We start from the raw sequence: 23192 nt of genomic DNA on the forward strand, positions 1-23192 counted from the left end.
AGATTCATACTGCTGACCTTTTGGTTAGTAGGTGAGCTCTTAACCACTGAGCCACCAGGGCTCCATTTTTCTCTACAGAGAAGGCTAAATATAACAAATAACAGACAAAGACACCATGCATGGGGCTTGTCACAGCGAAGGGGCTTAAGAAATGCAAAGTCCTACGCATATCGAGCTCCCCTGGAGAGAAACCAGATCCAGCTTGTTCACCACCATATTCCTGCATCTACAACATTAATGGGCAAGTAGTAGGCTGTCAGTAAATATTTATGGGAGGGAAGGAAAATTATTGTAGTGTTCATTAGCTGAAACCTGGAATTCTTGTTTCCAAAAAAGTCTAAGATAAATTCTGAGCCTTCCCTAGGGCCATCCTCTTCCCCAGAGGCACCTGAACTTGGAAGATGGTCTGCAGATCCCTGGGCTCACACCTCTACCACAAAGAACCTGGAGTCCACACCCAGAGCAGGAGGCACCAGAGGTCAGGGGTTCCGCAGAGGAGAAGGAAGGGAAGTGGCCTACCTTCCTCAGCGTCATTCCTCAGTGAGGCCTCCAGCAGTGCCACGCTGGCCTCGAAGGATACCTTCTTGCGCCGGCCGCCCGTGCTGCGCTTCCGCTCATGCTTGCGTTTACGGTGCTGCAAGTCCTGCTCGTACTGTGCCCATTTCTTCAGCTGCTGAGCCCGGCGCTTCTGAGCGGCGCGAAGCCGCTCCAGCGTGGGCACCTTCTCCAGCAGCTGCAGCTCCGTCAGCAGGTCCACGTGGCTGGCCATCGTCACCTTGCCTCGCCTGTCCTCGCCTCGCCACGCCCTGGCCGCGGGCTAGCGCGGTGCCCCCGGGGCCAGGGGAGCGTGGCGGCTCCTGTGGGGCTGGGGCCTCATGGTGGGGCCTGCAGGAGGGAGACAGACACAGATGGACATGATTGTCAGGCCAAAAACCTCAAATCTGATTACTTTGCCCTGTCCCATGTTCAAAATCCTTCAGAGGCTTTCCATTGCTCCTGGGACTAAAGGGCAAATCCTTACAGTAGCCTACTGTAAGGCGCCCACAGTCTGGTTATGCTGATATTGGCTATTTCAATTTTTAAATAATTAAATTAAATTAAAAATTCAGTTTGTCAGTTGCACTAACTGCATTTCAAGTACACAATAGCCACATCAGTCTAGTGGCTACCATGTTGGAACGTGCAGATAAAGAGCATTTCCATCATTGCAGAAAGTTCTATGGGACAGTGTTGGTGGTCTGCCTCTCCAGCCACAGCCAGGTTACCAGGAACCTTGTCCTTCCCGCTTTCTTATGTAAAGTCCAGGTACTTTAAGGAGTTTGGCATGTCAGTGCTGAAACTAGAAGGGACACGTGGGGGCTGCAGAACCCAGAAAGGCTGGAGACTATATGGCCGTCCAAATAGAAGCCAAGTCCTCAGAAATACGAACACCTGATGTTTCTGCTCAGGCCCCTTTTATTCTGTTCATTATGAGATGCAAGTTGTTACGGAGATGGGAGAGGCAGGACTGAGAAGAGACCAGAAGATATAATACTATGGCAGTGGTTCTCAAAGTGTGGTCCAGGAGCCCCTCAGGGGAACCCCTGAGACCCTCCAGGGGGTCCATAAGGTCAAAACTATTTTTATAACTATACTGTTATTATTAACCTTTCCAAACTCATTATCTCACAAGTGATTCCTGAAGCTACATGACAAGTGATATTGCAACAGATTAAATTAAGAGGCAGATACGAGAATACAGATGTCTCCTGTTAAGCCAGACACTAAACAGACTTGCAAAATTTTAAAACAACACTTCTCACTAAGTTTTTGTTTGAAAAAAATAGTTATTTTCCCATAAAAATGTTACATATTGTTATATAAATGCTATATTTTTATAACCTAATTTCATAAATACGTTATATGTTGTTAGACCAGTAGGTTTATTGTTATTTTTGAAAGAATTAATATTAAATCTGTTTTAAATTTGTAAGTATTAATTTCTAATATGATAAATATTGATAGGTAATCCACACAAACAAAAGCTCTTTGGGGTTATCAATTTAAGTGTGAAAAGAGGTCCTAACACCAAAACATTTGATAACTGCTGAACTACTGGGACTTAGACAATCCTAGTTGAAGTTTCCCTCCACGGATGTCCTTTAAAAAATCATATCTCTTGCGCTCATCATTTCTTGGAAATTCAGATTCTGTAGCCAATTTGTCCCCATCTTCATTCGGCCCAGATGGTACAGGCTCTCAGATGCAGAGGGAAAGAGTCTTGGAACAAATCACTTGAACCTCTCTAGATCTCAGTTTTCTCACCTGTAATATGTCCTAGCCACCTGCCAGCAGTTACAGGGTGTTCAAGGAGTCAAGAGCTGACCAAAAAAGTTATACACTTAATAGGAAAGAGAAGCAAGCTTGGAGGAGGGAGAGCAACAGGCAAGGCTGGTGGTGTGGGTTATTGGGCAGCAGAGGAAGATTGACACACGTCTACATCTGTATCATATGGAAACGCCTGCTATCACAGAGGGGATCAGGGCAGCCCTGGACTTTGGGAAGTGATTGTTAATCTCCTGCGTCCCTGCTTCACCCATTCCTCCCAGGATGACCTTCCTCAGGAGGCCCAGGTTCAGCCTTAGCCTGCTCAGATTGGGTAAGACTGCTCCACAGTCTCTCCCAGCTCTGAGACTGGAGGATAAACTGCATACAGGCAGAATGGGGAGAGGGTTGGCTTGGTGATGCTCATAGCGCAAAGGCCCTGGGGTCTGAGTGCACCTGACCTCATGCATAAACATAAGCCAATGGGGAGTCTTAGCAAGAAACGAGCTAACCAGCTTTGGTTGCCTTTTGTTTTGTTTTGAATGCCTTGCAATTTTTAAAAATTAATTAAAGTTTTTATTTTGAGATAATTGTAGCTTCCTATGCAATTTTAAGAAATAACAGAGAAAGCCCATGTTCCCTTTACCCAGTGGTAACATCCTGAATATCACAATATCTTGAATATATATAATATCACAACCAGGAAATGGACATTGATAGAGTCCACCAGCGGTATTCATATTTCCCCAATTTTACATGTACAAATCTGTGTGTGTGTGTGTTTTGTGTGATGCAATTTTCTCACATGTGTAGGTTTGTGCATCGACCACAGTCAAGATCCTGAATGGTGACATCATCACCAGGATCCCCCGTGTCGCTTTTATAAGCACACCCGTCCCCTCCCTAACGCTCCTCCCCCACACGCTGTCCCTACCCTTGACAACCACTGATCTGTTCTCTAAGGAGCCCTGGTGGTGCAACAGTTAAGCTTTTGGCTGCTGACTGAAAGGCTGGTGGTTTGAACCCACCCAATGGCTCCGCAGGAGAAAAGACCTGGTGATCTGCTCCCGTAAAGACGACAGCCTAGAAAACCCTATGGTGCACTTGGAATCGACTCAGTGGCACACAGCAACAACAATCTGCTCTCCATTTCTATAATTTTGTCATTTCAAGAATGCCATATAAATAGAATCATACAGCAGGTAACCTTTTGGGATTGGCCTTTTCACTCAGCACCATTTCCCTGAGACTAATCCAAATTGCTGCATGTGTCAGCGGTTCATTCCTTTCTGTTGCTGAGTCGTATTCCATTTTGTGGATGTGCCATAAAGAACACCTGGGTCGTTTCCAGTTTTTGGCTGTTCCATTCATGTACAGGCATTTGTGCAAACATATGTTTTCATTTCTGTGGGATAAGTGCCCAAGAACGCAATTGCTGGGTCACATGGTGATTGCATGTTTAGTTTTACAAGAAACTGCCAAACTAGTTTCCAGAGGGTCTCCACCGTTCTTCATTCCTACCAATAATGGATGAGTGATCCGGTTTCCCCACCAGCATTTGCTGTTGTCACTGTTTTGTTTTTTAATTTTAGCATTTAGATAGGGATTTTGGTTGCCTTTTTAGCAGTGAGGAGTTCAGAAGAGTTCAGTGCCCAACCACACAGTATCATCATGATGGTCAGACCTCACTGGGAGCTGGTGGACCATGTGTTTACTTCTGCCCACTTCCTCCATTGATCAAACATTTAATGAACACCTACTCTGTGACAAGCTCTAATTCAGAGATGGATCAGGGACCAGCTCTGCCTTCTAGGAAGTTCCTGTCTGTCTGTTTATCTACTTATAAATCCACTTAATCTTCCTGACAACTGAATGAGGTAGGTACTGTTGGAGTCTTGGTGGTGCAGCGGTTAAGAGCTACAGTGAGCTACAGCTGCTAACCAAAAGGTCAGCCGTTCAAATATTATCATTCCCGTTTTCCAGATAAGGAAACTGAGGTACAGAGAAGTTAAGTAACTTACCCAACATCACACATATAGACAATGGAAGAGCCAGTCTGCCTGGGGTAATCAGGCAAGGTTCTGCAGAGTTGGATCTCAAAAGATGAGTAGGAGTTCCCCAGAGGGGCAGACATGGGCTAAGTGGGAGCTTGGCAATGTTCAAAGGTATGCAAAGAGGTTGACCACAATGGTAGGAAGTCTGGAAACCAACCCACACAAACATGGCTTGAAGAGGAAGGGGCCCCAGCCTAAAGGGAACGTAAATCTTGGGGGCAGCAGTGACCAACTGTGGCTGTGGGTCAGACTTCAACAGAAAGCCCGCTGTGGTCCGCATCATGTTTTCTGTTTGGTTTTGGTCCAAACCACATCTGCCCATATTTGAATTCTCTGCCAACATTTAAAACTTGGAGATTTTATATGCAAAATCAGATTTTTAACTTTTCTTAGAAAATCTCAGTATCTGATCATCTAGGTGTTTCAAGGCAATAATCAGTAGGCACAGAGAAGGACTGTTCCTTTTACATGGGCATATACCCTCTAATTTACCACAGTCCCCCACTGACCTGTTGACATCGAGTTGATTTCAACTCACAGGGACCCTATAGGACACTGCATAACTGCCCCAAGGCTGTAATCTTTACGGGAGCAGACTGCCACATCTTTCTCCCATGGAGTGGTTGGTGGGTTTGAACTGTCGACCTTTTGGTTAGCAGCTAAGTGCTTAACCACTGCACCACCAGAGCTCCTTCTCACAGTCCCCACTACTCCCTTTTACTCCCATCTGACCCTTTTCACTAACTGACATTACTTGCTGGCTCCTATGGTCATTTCTGTCACTTTGAGGACTATGGTGCACCTGACCCAAGCCACGGTATTTTCAATCGCCTCATATGTATGTGAAAGCTGGACAATGAATAAGGAAGACTGAGGAACTGATGCCCTTGAATTATGGTGTTGGTGAAGAACACTGAATATACCACGGACTGCCAGAAGAACAAACAAATCTGTCTTGGAAGAAGTACAGCCAGAATGCTCCTTAGAAGCAAGGATGGCGAGACTTTGTCTGACTTACTTTGGACATGTTATCAGGAGGGACCAGTCCCTGGAGAAGGGCATCATGCTTGGCAAAGTAGAGGGTCAGTGAAAAAGAGAAAGACCCTCAATGAGGTGGATTGACACCGTGGCTGCTGCAACAGGCTCAAACATAGCAACGATTGTGAGAATACACAGGAGTGGGGAGTATCTCATTCTGTTGTTCACAGGGTCGCTATGAGTCAGAATAGACTCAATGGCACCTAACAACAACAACATGGTCATTCCTGTTTGCAAGCCCTGCCTTAGGCAGAATGAGACAGCAGTCTCCAAATATCCAGAGGTCCAATCTGCACAAGAAAAAGAAGACAGTCTGTGAGCCTTCCAAATACAGAACAGGACCACAGTACAGGGAAGCAATTGTGTGCACAGCTGAAAGATGGACACCCAGCTGCCAGAGCTCCCCAACAAGCAATTCAGCAAAGGTGTACGTGGTCCAGTGGCTGCCTCAGGAGGTGGCAAGTTCTCCATCACTCGCTGGAGGATAAAATTTCCACTGGTGGCAGATCGGGCTAAGTACTGAGTAAGATTTCTTGCCGCCCTAAGATTCTGTACACAGGCACACATTTCTTCATCATTAAGTATTTACTGAACATCTACTAAGTGGGAGGTACCAAAAACATGCTAAAAGGGAAGACAAGATGAGCATACCAATCATTGCACTGTTAAAGCACTTGATCCTTTTCAAAGAACTTCCCCTACCATCATCTCAACCAAGTGTCTTCCTAAGTGAGGAAAGAGAATCTACCCCAAGGTAATTTTCAATAATACAGGGATGGGCTTAATATAACATGGACTCACAAAGAGCAAGTTGTACACTTTTCCCTTCTTTCTAAATCTTTCAGATTTTCTCCAGAAGAAAGTCTCAGCTCAGCGCTAACAGGCCTTTTAACATCTTTATAAGCATGTCAATCTCCCTTGCAAATGAAGAGAAAGCAGTCTTCTGGCTCATAGCCTAGGGCAGACAACTGCATGTAAGATAGAATGTGATGACATTGTTTTGTTTTCTGTGGATATGTTTTCACAGTTACTGTTTATTTATGGTAGTGATGTAAAATTTCCTTTTTAAGTAAATCTATTTCAGCCAAAAAATAGTAAATTGGTAGTAAAGAAAAAATAAGTAATGTTGGTATTTAGTGTTGGCAAAAATTATGAGTGACTGACATTTGAGAAACCCACTTCACCACTAATCGGCATGAAAACAATTTTCTTAAAAAGCACTCATATAAGCTCGTTATTCTGTTTGACAAATATATACTGGGCACCTACCACATACCAAGGAACCCTGGTGGCACCGTGGTTAAGCACTCAGCTGCTAACCAAAAGGTCGGCCATTCGAATCCACCAGCCACTCCACAGAAAAACATGAGGCAGTCTGCTTTCGTGAAGATTTACAGACTTGGAAACCCTATGGGGCAGTTCTACTCTGTTCTATTGGGTTGCTATGAGTCCGAATAGACTCATCTGCAACAGGTTTGGTTTTGGGTAGCACATACCAAAACTAAGGGCTGGAGATACAGCACAACAAAAGACAGACACGTTCCTGCCCATTGGAGGGATGACAAAACAGAGGCGCAAAGGAGTGGGTGGCATGCTCCATCGATACAGACTCTGAGCAGTAACTCAAACTTTGAGGTCCTGACTCCCAGCTCAGTGCTCCCCCTCCAGGGTCCCAGAGTGGTGGGCCCTAGGCAAAGAGAAAGACTCACTGCAGAACCCTCCCTGGCTCAGGCAGTCTGCTTCTGCCAAGGAATTAAGGGCAGTTGCCCAGGCCCCTGGAGAAAGGTGAGGACAGAGCCTCCCAAGGGCCAATAAAAGGGGTCAGAGCACATTTTCTCTGACTGCTCTCCCTGCCAGCCCCTCCCGCCTTGCCCCTCTGGGTTCCCTGAGCTGGAGCTGGGGCTCGAGGACAGCTCCCTCCTGACTGCTGGTTTTCAGGTGACCTAGTTTCCCCCAATAGACCCACACACCTCCTCCCACCCCTGCCCGAGAAAACCCTGCTTGGTCTAATTAAAGAATTACCATGGTGCTGCTAACATAGCAGCTGGGCGGCTCCCAAGACAGGGTGCTGCCTGGGTGCTGGGGCTGCCCCACAGAAACCTGGCTCTACTGGACTGCCGGCTGGCCCTCTCCTGAGACCTGGGCACACCTGCCCACACTTCCAGACAAAGCCCCGGATGGTGACGGAGATACAGCCCAAACTTCCAGGTCCCAACAGAATAATGGTAGCATTGATACTTAAAGGGAATCCCCAAGGAAGACGTCACTTGGAGGAAAATGAGCTCTATGGAGTCATATGGAGCCCAGTGCGTTATGGGAATTTCAAGATGGATGATCCTGCAGAGAACCGGACATGTGGGACCATAAGTCAAAGAAGTGGTCAGGTTGGCGAGGTGGGCGTGAGGAGGGGTCTCCAGAGGCCAGGTTGGGCTGAGATCATCCAGGAAGCATGTGTGGTGCAAGGAGAGAATTTGGAGGCAGGGGGAAGTAGGGTGGCATACTCCATTTTTCCAACAAATGGCTGTGTGAGGTCTAGGTAGATGAACCAAAATAGCCCAGCTACGGCCAGCAGGAAGTCAGAGGCCAAGACACTTGACCCTCAGTGAAACAGGAACAGGCTGCTGGGGTGTCCTCAACTCTTTCCCCAGAGCCTTGATTCAGCCTCTCGTTGTTGCCTGACAAAGTCTGAACTTGGTTCCTCTCACTGTGTCCATTAACCCTTGCTACTCCCAAAAACAGAAATAGCGTCTGTGGGTACATGGGGAGGCAGAGACTAAGGCCCAGGAGGCTGATGAAAGAACAAGGAAGTCTTCTGGGGCTTAGGTGGGTGAGTGTTTGGGGCCAGAGCAGAAGGGTGGGATGTACCACAGAACCCCTCCCCTGCCGTCAAATAAAAAGACTATTTCAGGGGTATTATTTTGGGAGTGAATATACCTCTGAGAAAACAAGAGGTTAGGGGATAGAAGAGGAGGAAGAAAGGCATAGGTCCAGTGAAGGACCCAGGTTTGGTAGTGGTCTTTGTAGCTCCCCCATTATCGTTCTGTGCTGGGCCCCGATTGGCCAGTGCCTGTCAGCAATGGCCTAAGCCCAGCCACAGTGCTTGGTTCGGGGTAAGCACAAGTCCTAAGTTTGCCTAGTCAGAAACTCTTTCTTTCTACCACATGCAGACTGGAAGCATGAATCTCTCTTGCTGCTGGAAGCCATCTTGCCATCATCCATGAAGGGAGTCAGCCTTTGGACCAAGCCAATACTTGGAAGACAGAGGAGAGAAACATGGTCCTTTAACTTAAGGGTCCCTGGACTTTCAGCTCCCCAAGCCAATGAAACCCCCTTTATTATTTAAGCCAGTTGAGTTGGATTTCGTTACTTGCAGCCAAAAGTGCCCTAACAGACAGCAATGACACTTATATGAATTCAGGAATGGGAACCCAGGAGAAACTGTCACCCGTAGCAAAATTAGTGGCCTCTTGTTAGGGTTTAGTCCCAGTTACCTCCACTTCACCCTACAGTGGCCACTTATGCTCTTCAAGCCCAAGCTAAGGGCCAGCCTTGAGGAAGAGTAGGCAGGTCAAAGCTAGGTACTCCCAGCAACCCTACCCACTGAGATGGGAGAAGGGTGTCCCAGCCCCTTGCAACTCTTCAATCCCAGGGGCGCAGCTGGTTGGCACATTTTTGGACTTGAGTCTGGTGCCTTGAGAAAAACAACACAAAGGAAGGTGAATTCAAAATTGAAAAGAGTTTAAAACATGAGTCAGAAGGTGTTCCAAAGTTCACACTGTTAAAGAAAATGTTAAGGTTTTTTTCTTGTTCTTCGGCTATTCTTCTCCACACAATATTGGCAACAGTGTGGAGGAAGGCCGTTAGTGTTTTCCCCTGAGCATCCTGTACCATTGAGCACAACGAGAAAAGGAAAATAAAACAAATAGCACTGGCTTTCCCTCCTCCTCCGATCTCACTTGGGACCCACTTTCTCTCCTAAAGGACACACACCCCTGCCCTCCCACAACACACTTCTTTGAATAACGGCGTTATTTTTTCTCTGCATAAAGATGCTTTACTTATGAGCAGAGACTGCTGGGGCATTTGGTGCTCCAAATATCTGAATTAGAAATTAGCCTTGTACCCCAGACCCCATTCTCACAGGACTCTGAGGACTGAATGTCCTACCCCTGCTGGGATGAACCTTCTAGACTTTGGGCACCGTCCTCACAGACAGGCCTCCTGGTTTTAAATCTACTGTGGGATTCGGGTCCCTGGGGATCTGCTCCTTAACTCTGACCCTTCCAGCTGTGCTCATTCATTTAGACCTCTGAGTAGTGGCCCTGGGCTTGGCCTTGACTTGTCACTGTCTGCTGAAGTTTATTTTGTTGTTGCTGTTAGCTGCCGTTGAGTAGGCCCCCAATCCATGGCAACGCCATGCACAATACAATGAAACACTGCCCAGCCCTGTACCATCTCCAGTGGAAGTCCATCACTACAACTCAATTTAGCAGGACTTTGTGTGTATATGTGGGAAAGCAGGGTTCAATAACCATAAATTCAACAAGAACAAAGAGTGATCATACAGCTAATGTATCTTGAGCTCTCTCAGGAAAGAAATCACGTCCAGCATTGAGATAATAATAGGCCAGTTGACCTCTGTCTGCACTGGTTGGGCCATATTGGGGTACAGGACCAAGCCTTTACAAAAGCCATGAAGGAAAGGATTAGCTTTGTTTTGAGCCTCCAAAGTTGGGATCACTGGCACAGGCAATATGAAGAATTATGGTCAGCCTGGCATGAGGAGACACTGACCAACAATGAACAATTCAGCACAGCTCAGCCATGGCACAACGCTGGGATCTCCACCACCAGAAACTCCATGGCCACTCAGCAGATTGTTAAGAGAGAAGGTCCATACTGGGTAGTAGGTGGAATTGACCCAGTGAACCCCAATCCTGGCTTGGCAGAAAGATTATTCTATTATGCATATTTGCAGGCTAGCATTTGGTAACCATCAGGCTAAACAGCCTCTAAGGAGCAGCTCCTACTGGAACCTGTGATATCCTTGATTCTTGCCTACCATTGAGGCCACAGTGATTTTGTGCTGTTTTTGGATGATATAATGGGACCTAAAGGGCCCTTCCACTCAGTCTGATAATTTTCTAGATGTCTGCATTTAAGACTAGAGGATTTTGAAGAATGGGGCAAAGGTAAGTATTGAAATCCAGATTTAGGCAAGCATGATGTAGAACAGAGTTGCATTCTCAGTATGCATGCAGCCACCTCCAACTTCTTTACCAATGGCAGACATTGCTGACTGATCACAAAACTCATTCCTCCTATTATCAACATGGCTTCATAATCACTCTTCTCACAGTGTTCCAAGTAGACCTTGATAATGTTTTGGATTGGTTCTGCCTATAAGGATGAGGCAGCTTTCTCAGGCTCAGCTCCAAGAATACTTCAAAGAAGGCCACAGCTCCAACAGTAAAAAGAAAGCCATAAACATGCCAGCCTTCCACTCTGAGCTTCTTGCTATGAACCTGAACCCACAGAGAGGCCCGCACACTTGTGGGTAAGAATGTCAATGCAGAGGAGGCTGCAAGGGAGCAGGAACGAAGGTGCCAAGGATGAGGGCACACATGAAGCTGACATGACGTCTGCAGACATGATAGTTAGTCACAGTCACTGTGCTAAACCAAACAGCCAATCTTCTAAAGAGGCTTATGTAATAGCTAAGCACAGGGAGGTAAGAGTCAAATTACACACACTGTTTCTCCAGGCTTCCAAGGAGTGTGGTCCACCCCCTCGCTTTGCAGGAAGACAAAAACTCCCTTTGCAGTTGGAGGCATCATTTTCCAAAGGAGGCCACCTGTGGCCACAGAATGCCCTCCTAGGTTACACAGATATTAAACGGGGGATGGCCACTCATACGGGCTAGGCTTGCGATAGCCTCTAACTCCTCTGCCTCCCTCTGTGAGTGTGACACCCTTGGCCAAGTTTTCCATTCTCATGTCAACTCTTTGGTTGGTTGTGACTGCTTGGAGCACTGTGAGAAGAGGGATTATCAGGCCATGTAGATAATGGGAGGAATGAGTGTTGTGACTGATTAGCAATGTCTGCCACAGGTAAAGAAACCGAAAGTGAAAATTGAACCAAAAAAAAGAAGTGGGAATTGGCCCTTTAAGTCCCATTATATCATCCAAACAACAACACAAAATCACTGTGGTCTTAACGGTAGACAAGAATCAAGGCTATCTCAGGCTCCAGTAGGAATTGCTCCAATAATTACATTGCTCCAGGAGGGTGGAATGAAGAACTGCACTCCATCCCCTTAAACAGACTGGGTCCAGATTCTAGGAAGCCGTATGCTGGGCCAACTCAAGCAAAGGATAACAGCCCCTGCAGCTGACTGCCACCTCTTCTAACCCTGTTCCTGGAGTGTAGGGACATAAGCATTCTGCCGATAACTGGATGGGTCCATTCTTGAAGGAGGAGGGACAATGGCACTGCTACGAGCTGACACCCTTTTCCATCCAGATCTAGTCCCCAGCTCACGGCAGCCCCATGAACAAAGCGATCAGACCATTGAGATCCATAGAGCTTTCACTGGATAATTTTTGGAAGTAGATTTCCAAGGCCTTTCTTCCTAGTCTATCTTAGTCCAGAAGCTTCACTGAAACCTGTTCAGCATCATAGCAACATGCAAGCCTCCAGTGACGGAACGACAGTGGCTTCACATGAGGCACACTGTCTGGGAATCAAACTCGGGTCTCCCGCAGAGAAGACAAGAATTCTACCACTGAAACACCAAACCAAACCTGTTGCCATTGAGTCAATTTCAACTCATAGTGACCCTATAGGACAGAATAGAACTTCCCCATAGGGCTTCCAAGGAGCAACAGGTGGATGCAAACTGCCAACCGTTTGGATAACAGCCTGAACTCTTAATCACCACACCTCTGAAATCAGTATAGAGTAAAACATATGTTCAATGAAACTAAAGGTAAGCATCACAGAACTTATAAAATATGTAGATGATATGAACCCAGAGAAAAAGAATGCAAAGATACAGGGACAGCTTCTGTGCATCGCACATCTTCCATGTGGCAAGCTCTTTACATGTAACAGATCTTGAAATCATCGCACCAAGTCTGCAATGCATGTATTGTCCCCATTTCAAAGAGGAGAAAACTGAGACTCAGAGAGGTTAAAGAACGTGTAAGCAAGGCTAATATTCCAGTTGTTGCAGCTGGCATCTCCTCCGACTAGCTGGGCGTCTGTTTTGATAGAGCAGTGCCTGTGCCATAATGGTTGTTAAGTATTTTTAATATCTTTCACTTGAAAATAAAAGAAGAAATGTCAGACATGGAAGATGGTCCACAGTAGCACACCTGGTTCTTGAGGGAAAATAAATGAAATATGCAGAGTGGATATAACTGATTAAAGTCATAACTTCCCTTTCTGTTAGAGCCGTCATCACTTTTGGAAGCTTGGACAGAGAATATATATATCTCATCCTAAATTTCATAAAACCTGCCTTCCAAACATCAGTGGGATCAGCCACCTATGACCAGTGTTCCCCTCTTTGGTGAACACTTCCTCATTTTCACGTCACCCAACAGCTCCCAAACCAGAGTCACTGCTCTACTCCCTGAGAGATGAAATGGTCAGTGGTATAAATCAGGAAGTTGAAGATAGTCCGCCTTTTAGTAAACGAAGCTTCTGGCCAATACACAGGTTTTGAAGTCCCTCAGTAATGGATCTGTGACCTTCCAGGTCACTGGGCAGAGAAGGAAGCTGTAGTAGACTACTGTTATAACATTACTTCTGTTCCTCTCCCCTCTTTGAATTCCAGCCAAAGTTCCTTCACTTTGATTCCCCCTCTCAGATGTACAGAACTTGAAACATACCTCTGCTTCACCTTTGACCAGCTCTATTTCCTTTGAACATGGTAAGCTCTCTAAAAGGCACGAGTTCAAGCCCATGAAAATGGTGTCACCATCACAACTGAATTTACCTCCTTGTGTTACAATCTCAAGTTCTTTTTAACCACTTTGGCCTACACTCTCAGATATTTGCGACCATAATATTATTTCAACCCTCTCACTTGCTCATCATTTTCTTCAGCAAATTACTGAATACCCTCTCTATTTCATATCTGATGTCATCAACTAGTACTAGTTTCAGGGTCTTCTGCTGTAATTTTTTTACCCTAATTCACTTGCATTTGTAATTTAAAGCCTCATTTATTTATTCAATAAATAAATATGTTTTGCCATCTTCTATGTGCTAGGCACTAAAGTAGAGGGGCTCTGAGGATCCCTTAATGAACAAAACTATTAATCAAAGAGATTCTGCTTCTTGTAAGGGCAGAGTAGCTCTTATTGGACTAACCTTCCCACATATAACTATTATAAACTCTGGACAAAGAAATAATAATAATAACCTATCAGAAGACAATGGATTTGTTCAACCAAAAGTAGGCAGAAATGGAAGGGGAGTCAATACTTAAAAGAAAGAAATGGTATTAGGTGACTTTCATGTTTTTATAGCTTTTTACCTAAGGGTAGGCCCCAGTTAATGCTGTGCATGGCAGCTAAAATCCAGATAGAAACCTTCAGTCTTACTGTTTGAGGAATTAGAGGACAGAGTTCAGGTAACCAGAGCTGGAAAATAAAGACACATCCCAGAAAAGAGTCACCGAGCAGTAGCCCTAGATTCTGAGTATAAACTCTGCTCAAATCTCCCTGAATGATGCATATACAGGACGGACTTCAAACAACCCAACAAAGGCTAAAAGAACTGAAAAAAGATTTCAGCTCCACCCAGGAGAGGCGAGGTTTGAAGTTTGAGTTCAGTCAAGTTAACTATCCTAATAAAACAAAAAAATCAACACTGTTCTGAGGAACATAATAGAATCTAGAATCTCTTCAAGACTCATTCACAACATTCAAGATGGAATCCAAAATTACTAGAAATAAAAAAATAAATAAAAACAAAAATAGGAAAATAGATCTAAACTCAAGAAAAAAAGACAATCAACGGAGACCGATCCCAAGATGACTCAGATATTAGAATTAACCAGTAAGGATTTTAAAGCAACTATTGTAACTATGGGGCCCTGGTGGCACAGTGGTTAAGAGCTATGACTGCTAACCAAAAGGTCGGCAGTTCGAATCCACCAGCCACTCCTTAGAAACCCTATGGGGCAGTTCTACTCTGTCCTATAGCGTTGCTATGAGTCAGAATCGACTCGATGGCAACGGGTTTGGTTTATTATTACTATGTTCATGGAGGTAAGGGAAGATATGCTTGTAATAAACAAACAAATAGGAACATAAACTACAAGACATAAGCTACAAAGAAAACCAAAACTATTGGTCAGATTAGATAAATCCCCATCAACACCTTCCTCTCTATCCATGTGAGGTGTGTCTCTCACTAAAGACAGTTACACAGTTCTAATATTTACATCAATGAGCATCTTTTGAACACCTTCTAAGGGCCAAGTACTGGAAGAAAAATATGATAAAAAAAAAACCTTAAACTCTGGTCCCAAAGACCAAATCTTTTCATCTGGCAACATCTATACAAACTACTAGTCACTTCTCATGTCCTCCCTTCTTATTAGGTCGTAAATTGGAAAAAGAGATTGAACTCCTGCTTTGGCCTCTTTCCAGGACTTTATGGTTCCTCAAGTTACCTTCCAAATCACTCCTGCTAGACCCTTTTGCCTCACATAAATAACAAAGGAATAAGGGGCAGGCTGTCAGGTTTGATACACCCCCACATTCTCCTTTCATAGGAAAAATATCCTCCCCTGGCTGATTAGCCAGGCCAGGTCTATAAAAAATCTCTGGGGAGACACCAGAGGGAGTCAATGGGGAGGCGCTCTTCATTAGAACGTCTCTTTCTCCAGTTCCACTTACAAGTGTTTTGCTTTTTAAAAACCTGTTAGGAAAGTGGTTCTCAAACTTGGCTGCAGAGTGGAATCACCTGGAGAATTTAAAAACAAAACAAAACAAACAAACAAAAGCCTGATGCTGGGAATATAGATTAAAACCACAAAGCAATATCACTACATACCGACCAGAATGGTCAACATTTTTTTAATAGACAAAAAATAACAACGGTTGGCAAGAATTCTTTATACACTGAGTGGGAGTATAAATCGGTACAACTAGTTTTAAAAACTGTTCAGCAATATCTTCTAAAGCTGAACATATACATGCCCCATATAACTCAGCAATTTCATTCCTAGGAATATACCCAACAGAAATTTCTACATACATTCACCAAAAGGCATTTACAAAAATGTTCACAGCACTATTTGTAAAAGTTCCCAAGTGTGAACTACCCAAAATGCCCATCAACAATAGTATGGAAAAATGAATTATGGAATATTCATACAAGGGAACATTGTATAGCAATGAGAATGAATAAGACACAATTACACTCAACAATACGGATAATCTCACAATGTTAGCAAAAAGAAGCCAAACAGAAAAATAAATACATACTATATGAAACCCTGATGGCGCAGTGGTTAAGAGCTACGGCTGCCAACCAAAAGGTAGGCAGTTCAAATACACTAGGCACTCCTTGGAGACTCTATAAAGCAGTTCTACCATGAGTTGGAATCGACTTGACAGCAATGGGTTTGGTTTGGTTTATATGATTCAACACATGCAAAATTCAATAACAGGCCCAACCAATCTATGCTGGTATCAAATAGGAGAGTGGTTTCCCTGGCGGTGGGTTGGTAATACTCTGTCTTGAACAACAAATGAGTTACATGGGCATGTTCTGTTTGTGAAAAAATAATTTGTTTAGAATCTATGTACTTTTCTGTATTTTCTATACCTTAATAAATCATTAAATTAAAAAATACTGATGCATGGATCCCCTCTCCAGAGATTTTGGTTTAATTGATCTGGGGTATAGCCAGCATCGAAATTTTTAATAGCTTTCCAGGCGGGTTTAATGTACATCCAAGAACCACTGCGTTAGAACTTGGCAACTCTCCTTACTAATTCTTGGAGCAGAAAGTGCTGCTGCTTCTCCAGAAAGTCTAAAGCAAGATGTTTTCTATATGTAGAACACTAATAAGCACCAAATGATGTTAACTGGAGTTATATGACCAAAGAAATAATAGATTTCTTTATTATTGTTACCAACTTTTACTGAACATTTACTGTGTTCTTAGAGCTGAGCTAAGTGCGTTACTTCCACTATCTCTTTTAATCCTCACAACAACCCTATGATAAAGGTACTATTAATACCTAGTTTATCGAAGAGTAAACTAGAGCTCAGAGGGGTTAATTGCCCAAGATCACACAGCCAGTAAGCAACAGGGCTAGGATTCAAATCCAGATTGGCCTTGACATTGAAGCGCATGCTCTTAACCACTGCCCTAAACTGCCTAAGTTGTACTTGACTGCAGGACTCAGCAGAGCCTTTACTATGCTAATGTGAGCTGTGAGTTGCTAAAACAAGAATTCAGAATGGAACATTTCCTAAAGTGATTTCCTTGCCTCCATTTCTCACCTTCCAACCCACCATCCACATCACCGCCAGTGTTTGCATTCTTAAATCAAGTCTGATCCAGTACTTCCCCTATAAGGAAGTATTTGATGGTTCTCTACAGCCTGTAGAATCAAATCTAAACCCCTCAGCCTAACAGTCCAGACCTTTCAGCAACTGGCCCTGACATTTTAGTCTTATCTCTGGCCATCCGAATCTCTCTCCCTACTCCGAACGCACTACACAATGGTTATGCCAGCTGCACTGAGGACAGTCTGATGGATTCTCATCTTCCTAATGGTACCCACCATATACTGAGTATCTACTTGTGCCAGGCACTATGCCTACATTCACTTTAGTCTCCACAATGAGCTTTAAAAACAGGTATTATTATCTCCACCGCATAGACTAGGAAATGGAGGCTCATCTTGACACACCCAAAGTCACAGCTAGTAAGTGGGTGAGCCAGGATTTGAACCCAGATATCTCTAGCTACAAAGCCCATGCGTTTTTCACTACACTACACTCACCTCCTCACCTTTATACATGCTGTTCCATGGAGAGGGCAAAACCCTTCTTTCTCTCCATCTGGCATACACCATGTTCTTTGAGAGCTAGCTCAAGTGTTGTAATATTATCTATCATCTCTTAAGTGTTTTCCAGGCACCGTGCTCAGCACTTGACTTGTCTCATTTAGCCTTCTCAATGTTCTTCATAGTCCCTCTGAATTGTTCCTCATATGCCCTGTGTCAAAGGGGTTTCTTTCTCCTTTCTAGTTCCAAGGCATTTTGACCACATCACTATCATGGTACTCATCATTCTGGTAATTGTTGGCTTCAGACCTGCTTGTTCCACTGGACTGGACATTCTCGGAAGACAAAGGATACTTGTCATTCATCTTTGCAGCCCCATCATAGAGGCACCCAGCACTCAGCACACGGTAGGAATACAATAAATGGGAGAGGATGCCCAGGGGGTGGGAGACCAAGAGACTGAAAACGCACTTAGATTATTCCATCATTTCTGTCATAAAGGTCAAAGGAAGGGTCCTTTGGCTTGGAACAAGAGCTGTAGCATCAAACCAGACAAAACAGACCTGGTCGATGGAGGAAGGGGCTGAACACTGGGACTGGAACCAGGACACACCTGCCTTTCTCTCCATGAGAGGATGGGTTAGTGGTTGCCTCTGGCTTCACATTCTCCTTTCAACTCTGCGTGCTTTGCAACTGGCTCTATATATTCCTGCTGAGGGGATCTGTTATAAAATGGTTAGATTCATTCCACAGCACAGATTCAGATATTCTCCATTGCTTCTTGTCTTGTGCTGTTCTTAAGATGGCTCAAGTAAATGAAGAGGTATCTGGGACAGGTGGGCCTAATGAAAAAGTACAGCTAAGGCTTGGTTCCAGACAGGGCGGGTAGATCAGGTGATCATACCCCTTTCTAAATGGGCTATTCACTTTTGGTCAGGAGGCCCCTTTACAAGACAGAAACACAGGTCTTTGATGCTCACTCATTCATTGAATACCCATTCGGTGCATCCACCGTACAATGGTCACTGTTCAGAACACACCTCCTGTAACCCCTGGGGCAAACAGCCTATGTATGCCACCCACATCCAACGTCTATGAGCTACAAGGATGTGGACTCCTAAACCCAACCTTCTGCTCCCTTGCTCCCACTCTCTCTGGGCTAATATGGATTTGCCCTGACATGAGTGGTTAGTACTGAGTGCCAGCTGCAAACTCAGCTGGGTTTCTGCACAGACTCCCTCAAGCAAATCCCGTTAGTAAACACAAGGGCTAAGGATGCCCAGGTAAGAATCCATCAAAGAGAGTATTTCAAAATTACTTACCCCTTCCTAACTTCCCACCTTTTCTACTGTCCCCACTAGGAGTAAACTCCATGCTTTTTCTGTTTCTGATTAGGCTGTTTCCTTTTGAGAATTTCAAGGGTTCCTCCTTGGAAACCCTGGTGGTGTAGCAGTGCAGCACTACGTCTGCTAACCTAAAGGTCAGCGGTTCAAATCCACAAGGTGCTCCTTGGAAACTCTATGGGGCAGTTCTACCCTGTCTTACAGAGTCACTATAGGGTGACTATGAGTTGGAATTGACTCAACAGCAATGGGTTTGGTTTTTTTGGTTTTCCCTGGGACATAGCACATACTGTATCTTGCAAATTCATTTGTGATGATCATGAAGATACTGTTTATCAAGCGAAAGTTAGCTTAGCTTCTGTACTCCTCTAGCACACCTTAAACCACTCTGTTTTGCTCTTATTTTATTTGCTCTGCCTCCTCCTGAGGGCAGAGGCTGCTTTAATTTAATTTTGGATCTCTAATTTCAATCATAAGGCTGGGGAAAATGTATTTCTTGAATATTTAACAATCTTTATGTAGGCACAGTCTAAAAAGGTCATAAAACCTGAATTACCACAGTACCTGACTCAGAAACGTTCCTTCTATTTTAAACTGATTAGACTAGCAAAACTTTAAGTTACTTCATACTCAGGGTTGGAGAAGGGGTGGGGAGACAGGTGTCACACTCACTGTTGAGGGAGAGGTTGGTTCAGCCTCTTGGGAGGACAATTTGGCCACATCTACCATAATTCAATTTCCTTATGGATAAAATCATACCCGTGTACAACAACAAACCCTGTACAAACAAGGATGTTGCAGCATTATATGTTTCTAGTAGGAAAAAACTGGAAACAATCGTTATCATCAGCGAGGGAATGGAAAATAAATTATGGTAAATTCTTATTATTGTAATATCACATAGCCGTAAAGACTGAGGTATGGCTGTATGTGCTGACACGTGTTAAGATAAATTAGCTGAAAAAGAAAGTTTCAGAACAGTTATCTTAGTTATCTAGTGGTGCTATAATAGCAATACCACAAGTGGGTGGCTTGAACAAACAGAAATTTATTTTCTCACAGTTTAGGAGGCTAGAAGTCTCAATTCAGGGTGCCAGCTCTAGGGGAAAGCTTTCTCTCTCTGTTGGCTCTGGAGGAAGGTCCTTATCTCTTTGAGCTTCTGCTCCTGGGCAATCTTCATGTGGCTTGGCATCTCTCTTCCCCCCTTCTCTAGCTTGCTTGTTTACCTCTTTTATATCTCAAAAGATATTGATTTAAAACACACCCTACACTAATCCTGCCACATTAACAAAACAAAGACAACCCCATTCCCAGATGGGATTATAACCACAGGCACAGAGGTTAGAATTTACAACACATATTTTTGGCAGACACAATTCAATCCATAACAGTGTTGTATAGATGTGTTAGAAAACAAAACAAAAGGATAAGCATATATATTCATATGAGTTTGTGTACCTGTAAGAAATCTATGAAGAGATACATAAAACATTCAGGGATTTCTTTTGGGAAAAAGGAATGAGTGGCTAGGGGAGATGGGTGGGGAAATGTTACTTTCCAATTTCCATACTTCTATACTGTTTGATTTCTTTTATGATGAGTTTGTATTCCTTTTATAATTAAAAAGCATAAAATACAGCAATAAGAAAACAAAAGCTTGATTTTGTATGTTAAAAAAAATGGTGCATTGCCCAGGTGATTAATGTAATTGCTGTCAATAAGTTGTACACCTATAAAATATCGAATTGGCAAAAGTTTTGTGACAGATATATTTACAACAATGACCAAAAAAAAAAAAAAGTAGCTGCTGAGGCTGCTTATATACAACAAAATACCTCATGGGATTTGGTTCCTTGGTTTACAGGTTTAAGGTCATGGTTCACGGGACATCCCAGTTAATTGGCCTACTAATGTGTTTAGTGCTTCTGTTCTACCTCCTAATTTGTTCATTGTACAGTGCCTAGGGTCTTAAAAGCTTGCAAGTGGCCATCCAAGGCACAATAACTGGTCTCTATTCCCCCGGAGCAACAGAGGAAGAAGGAGAGCCAGGAATAGGAGAAGGATATGGAATGTGTGGCTAATTTGCCCCCATGAACAACTGTCTCCTTTGCCATGAGGCCAGAAGAACTGAGTGGTGACCGGCTACCATCACTGAACATTTTATCAAAGATTCTATAGAAGAATCTTGATCAAAAGGGGAAAAACACAGAACAGAATCTCAAATTATCATGGAATCCAGATTTTCTGGAGCCATGGAGGCTGGATGAATCCTTGAAACTACTGCCCTGAGACAATCTTTAAACCTTAAACCAAAAATATCCCCTGAATTCTTCTTAAAAACAAACAATAGTTAGCTTAACTAGTAAAGTATGTCTGCCTTGAGCATTGTGCTCTTTTAAGATCTATCTATATGGGATCAAATTGACAACAGCTACTCAAAAGATTGGATAGGAACCTGAGGGTGCAGTGAGTTTATGTTAATGGTGAAGGAACAACTCAGAAAAGGAGGGTAAGAATAGTTGGACAACTTGAAGAATGTAATCAATGTCACTGAATTGTACATGTAGAAACTGTTGAATTGGTGTATGTTCTGTTATGTACATTTTCAGCAATAACAACAAAAAGAATTAAAAAATGGTACAATTTTGGTGAAAATCTTCCCATTTTCTTTGTAAAGAAACATTTCCTCTCCGTCCAGCCCGCGGGAGAGCTGATGACAACAACACAGTTTCAGAGAGGAACCTAGAGACAGGGAAGATCACTCACAGAGAAGGGCCAAGAGCCCTGAAGAGAATAAGCATGAGAATATGTGCCTTTTACCTGCTCTTGAGGAGCCTGGTGGCGCAGTGGTTAAACAGCTTGGTTGCTAACCAAAAGGTCAGTGGTTTGGACCCACCAGCTGTTCCATGGGACAAAGATGTGGCAGTCTGTGAAGATTACAGCCTAGGAAGCCCTTTGGGGCAGTTCTATCCTGTGCTATAGGGTCACTATCAGTCAGAATCGACTCGAGGGCAATGTTTTTTTTTTTTTAACCTGAAGAAATAATAACAATTCTAACTGATACTTCGAAACATTCTGGGAGCTGGCGGCAGCATTGAGACCTTTAATCAGTGCTAAGAAGCAGAAGTTCCATCAACAGAAGAATGGATAAACAGAATGTGGTACATCCATACAATGGAATACTACTCAGCCATAAAGAAAAATGAAGTCCTGATCCATGCTATGACACGGATAAATCTTGAAAACATTATGCTGAGCCAAATGTCAGGCACAAAAGGACAAATACTGTATGATCTCACTTATGTGAAACACTTAGAATAGGCAATCCATAGAGACAAAAGTTTACTAGTGGTCATTGGGGCTGCAGGGAGGGAGTATGGGGAATTATTACTTAAGGGGCACTGAGTTTCTGTTTACGGAATGAAAAACATTTGGAAATGGATAGTGCTGATGATTGCACATCATGGTGAATGTAATTAATGTCACTGAATTGTACACTTACAAATGGTTAAAATGGCAAAAGTTTTGTTAAACATATTTTACCACAAGTTTAAAAAAGTAAAATGACCCTCAGCTCTCACAGGCTTTAAAAAAAAAAAAAAAGCAAAGGCTATGGATGCCCAGGTAAGTAATGGACATAGGTAACCTGAGCGAACAAAACAACTAACCCAGCCCCTGCAGATATAAATGACACAGTGCTGCACTCACCCCCTCTGCTCTGAAGCCATCTATGACTCCCAGGGGCTGGCTTTAATGATAATAATGTAATAATAATAGTTGACATGTACTGAGTTCATCCTACATGCCAAGCAGAGGGCAAAATTCTTAACCATATCATCTCATACTGTTACTATTCTTATTTTGCAGTTTTATAGGGTCTCTGGGTGGCACAAACTTGACTATTAACCTAAATGTTGGCTGTTTGAACTCAGCAGTGCCACAGAAGAAAGGCCTGGCAATATGCTTCCATAAAGAATACAGCCAAGAAAACCCTATGGAGTCCCTGAGATAATCTTTAAACCTTAAACCAAGAATATCTCCTGAAGTCTTCTTAAAACCAAACAACAGTCTAGCTTAACTAATAAAAAATGTCTGCCTTGAGCATTATGCTCTTTTAAGAATGGTCTATATGGGATCAAAGTGACAACAGCAACTTGAAAGATTAAAAAGGAACCTTAGGGGGCAGTGAGTTTATGTTAATGGGGGAGGAACAACTCAGAAAGGGAGGGTGAGAATGGTTGCACAATTTGAAGAATGTAATCAGTGTCACTGAATTGTACATGGAGAAGCTGTTGAATTGGTTTATGTTCTGCTGTGCATATTCTCAACAACAATAACAACAAATAAATAAATCATTCTATGGAGCAGTTCTACTCTGTAACATATGGGGTTGCCATCATCAGAATTGACTC

The 23192-nt window shown here is 43.5% G+C and overlaps 1 protein-coding gene across 1 annotated transcript in view; it reads right to left on the reverse strand.

The window, feature by feature from the left end:
• Positions 1 to 23192, reverse strand: part of PPP1R16B (protein phosphatase 1 regulatory subunit 16B) — a 106883-nt gene that overhangs the window by 75954 nt on the left and 7737 nt on the right. Inside the window, exon 2 of the mRNA XM_004370347.2 lies at positions 520 to 885. Within this exon, the coding sequence (XP_004370404.1) occupies positions 520 to 769 (250 nt within the window). The 5' untranslated portion in view covers positions 770 to 885. The remainder of the gene's footprint in view (positions 1 to 519; positions 886 to 23192) is intronic.

Source organism: Trichechus manatus, unplaced genomic scaffold, assembly GCF_000243295.1.
Source record: "Trichechus manatus latirostris isolate Lorelei unplaced genomic scaffold, TriManLat1.0 scaffold00008, whole genome shotgun sequence".
NCBI lineage: Eukaryota > Metazoa > Chordata > Mammalia > Sirenia > Trichechidae > Trichechus > Trichechus manatus.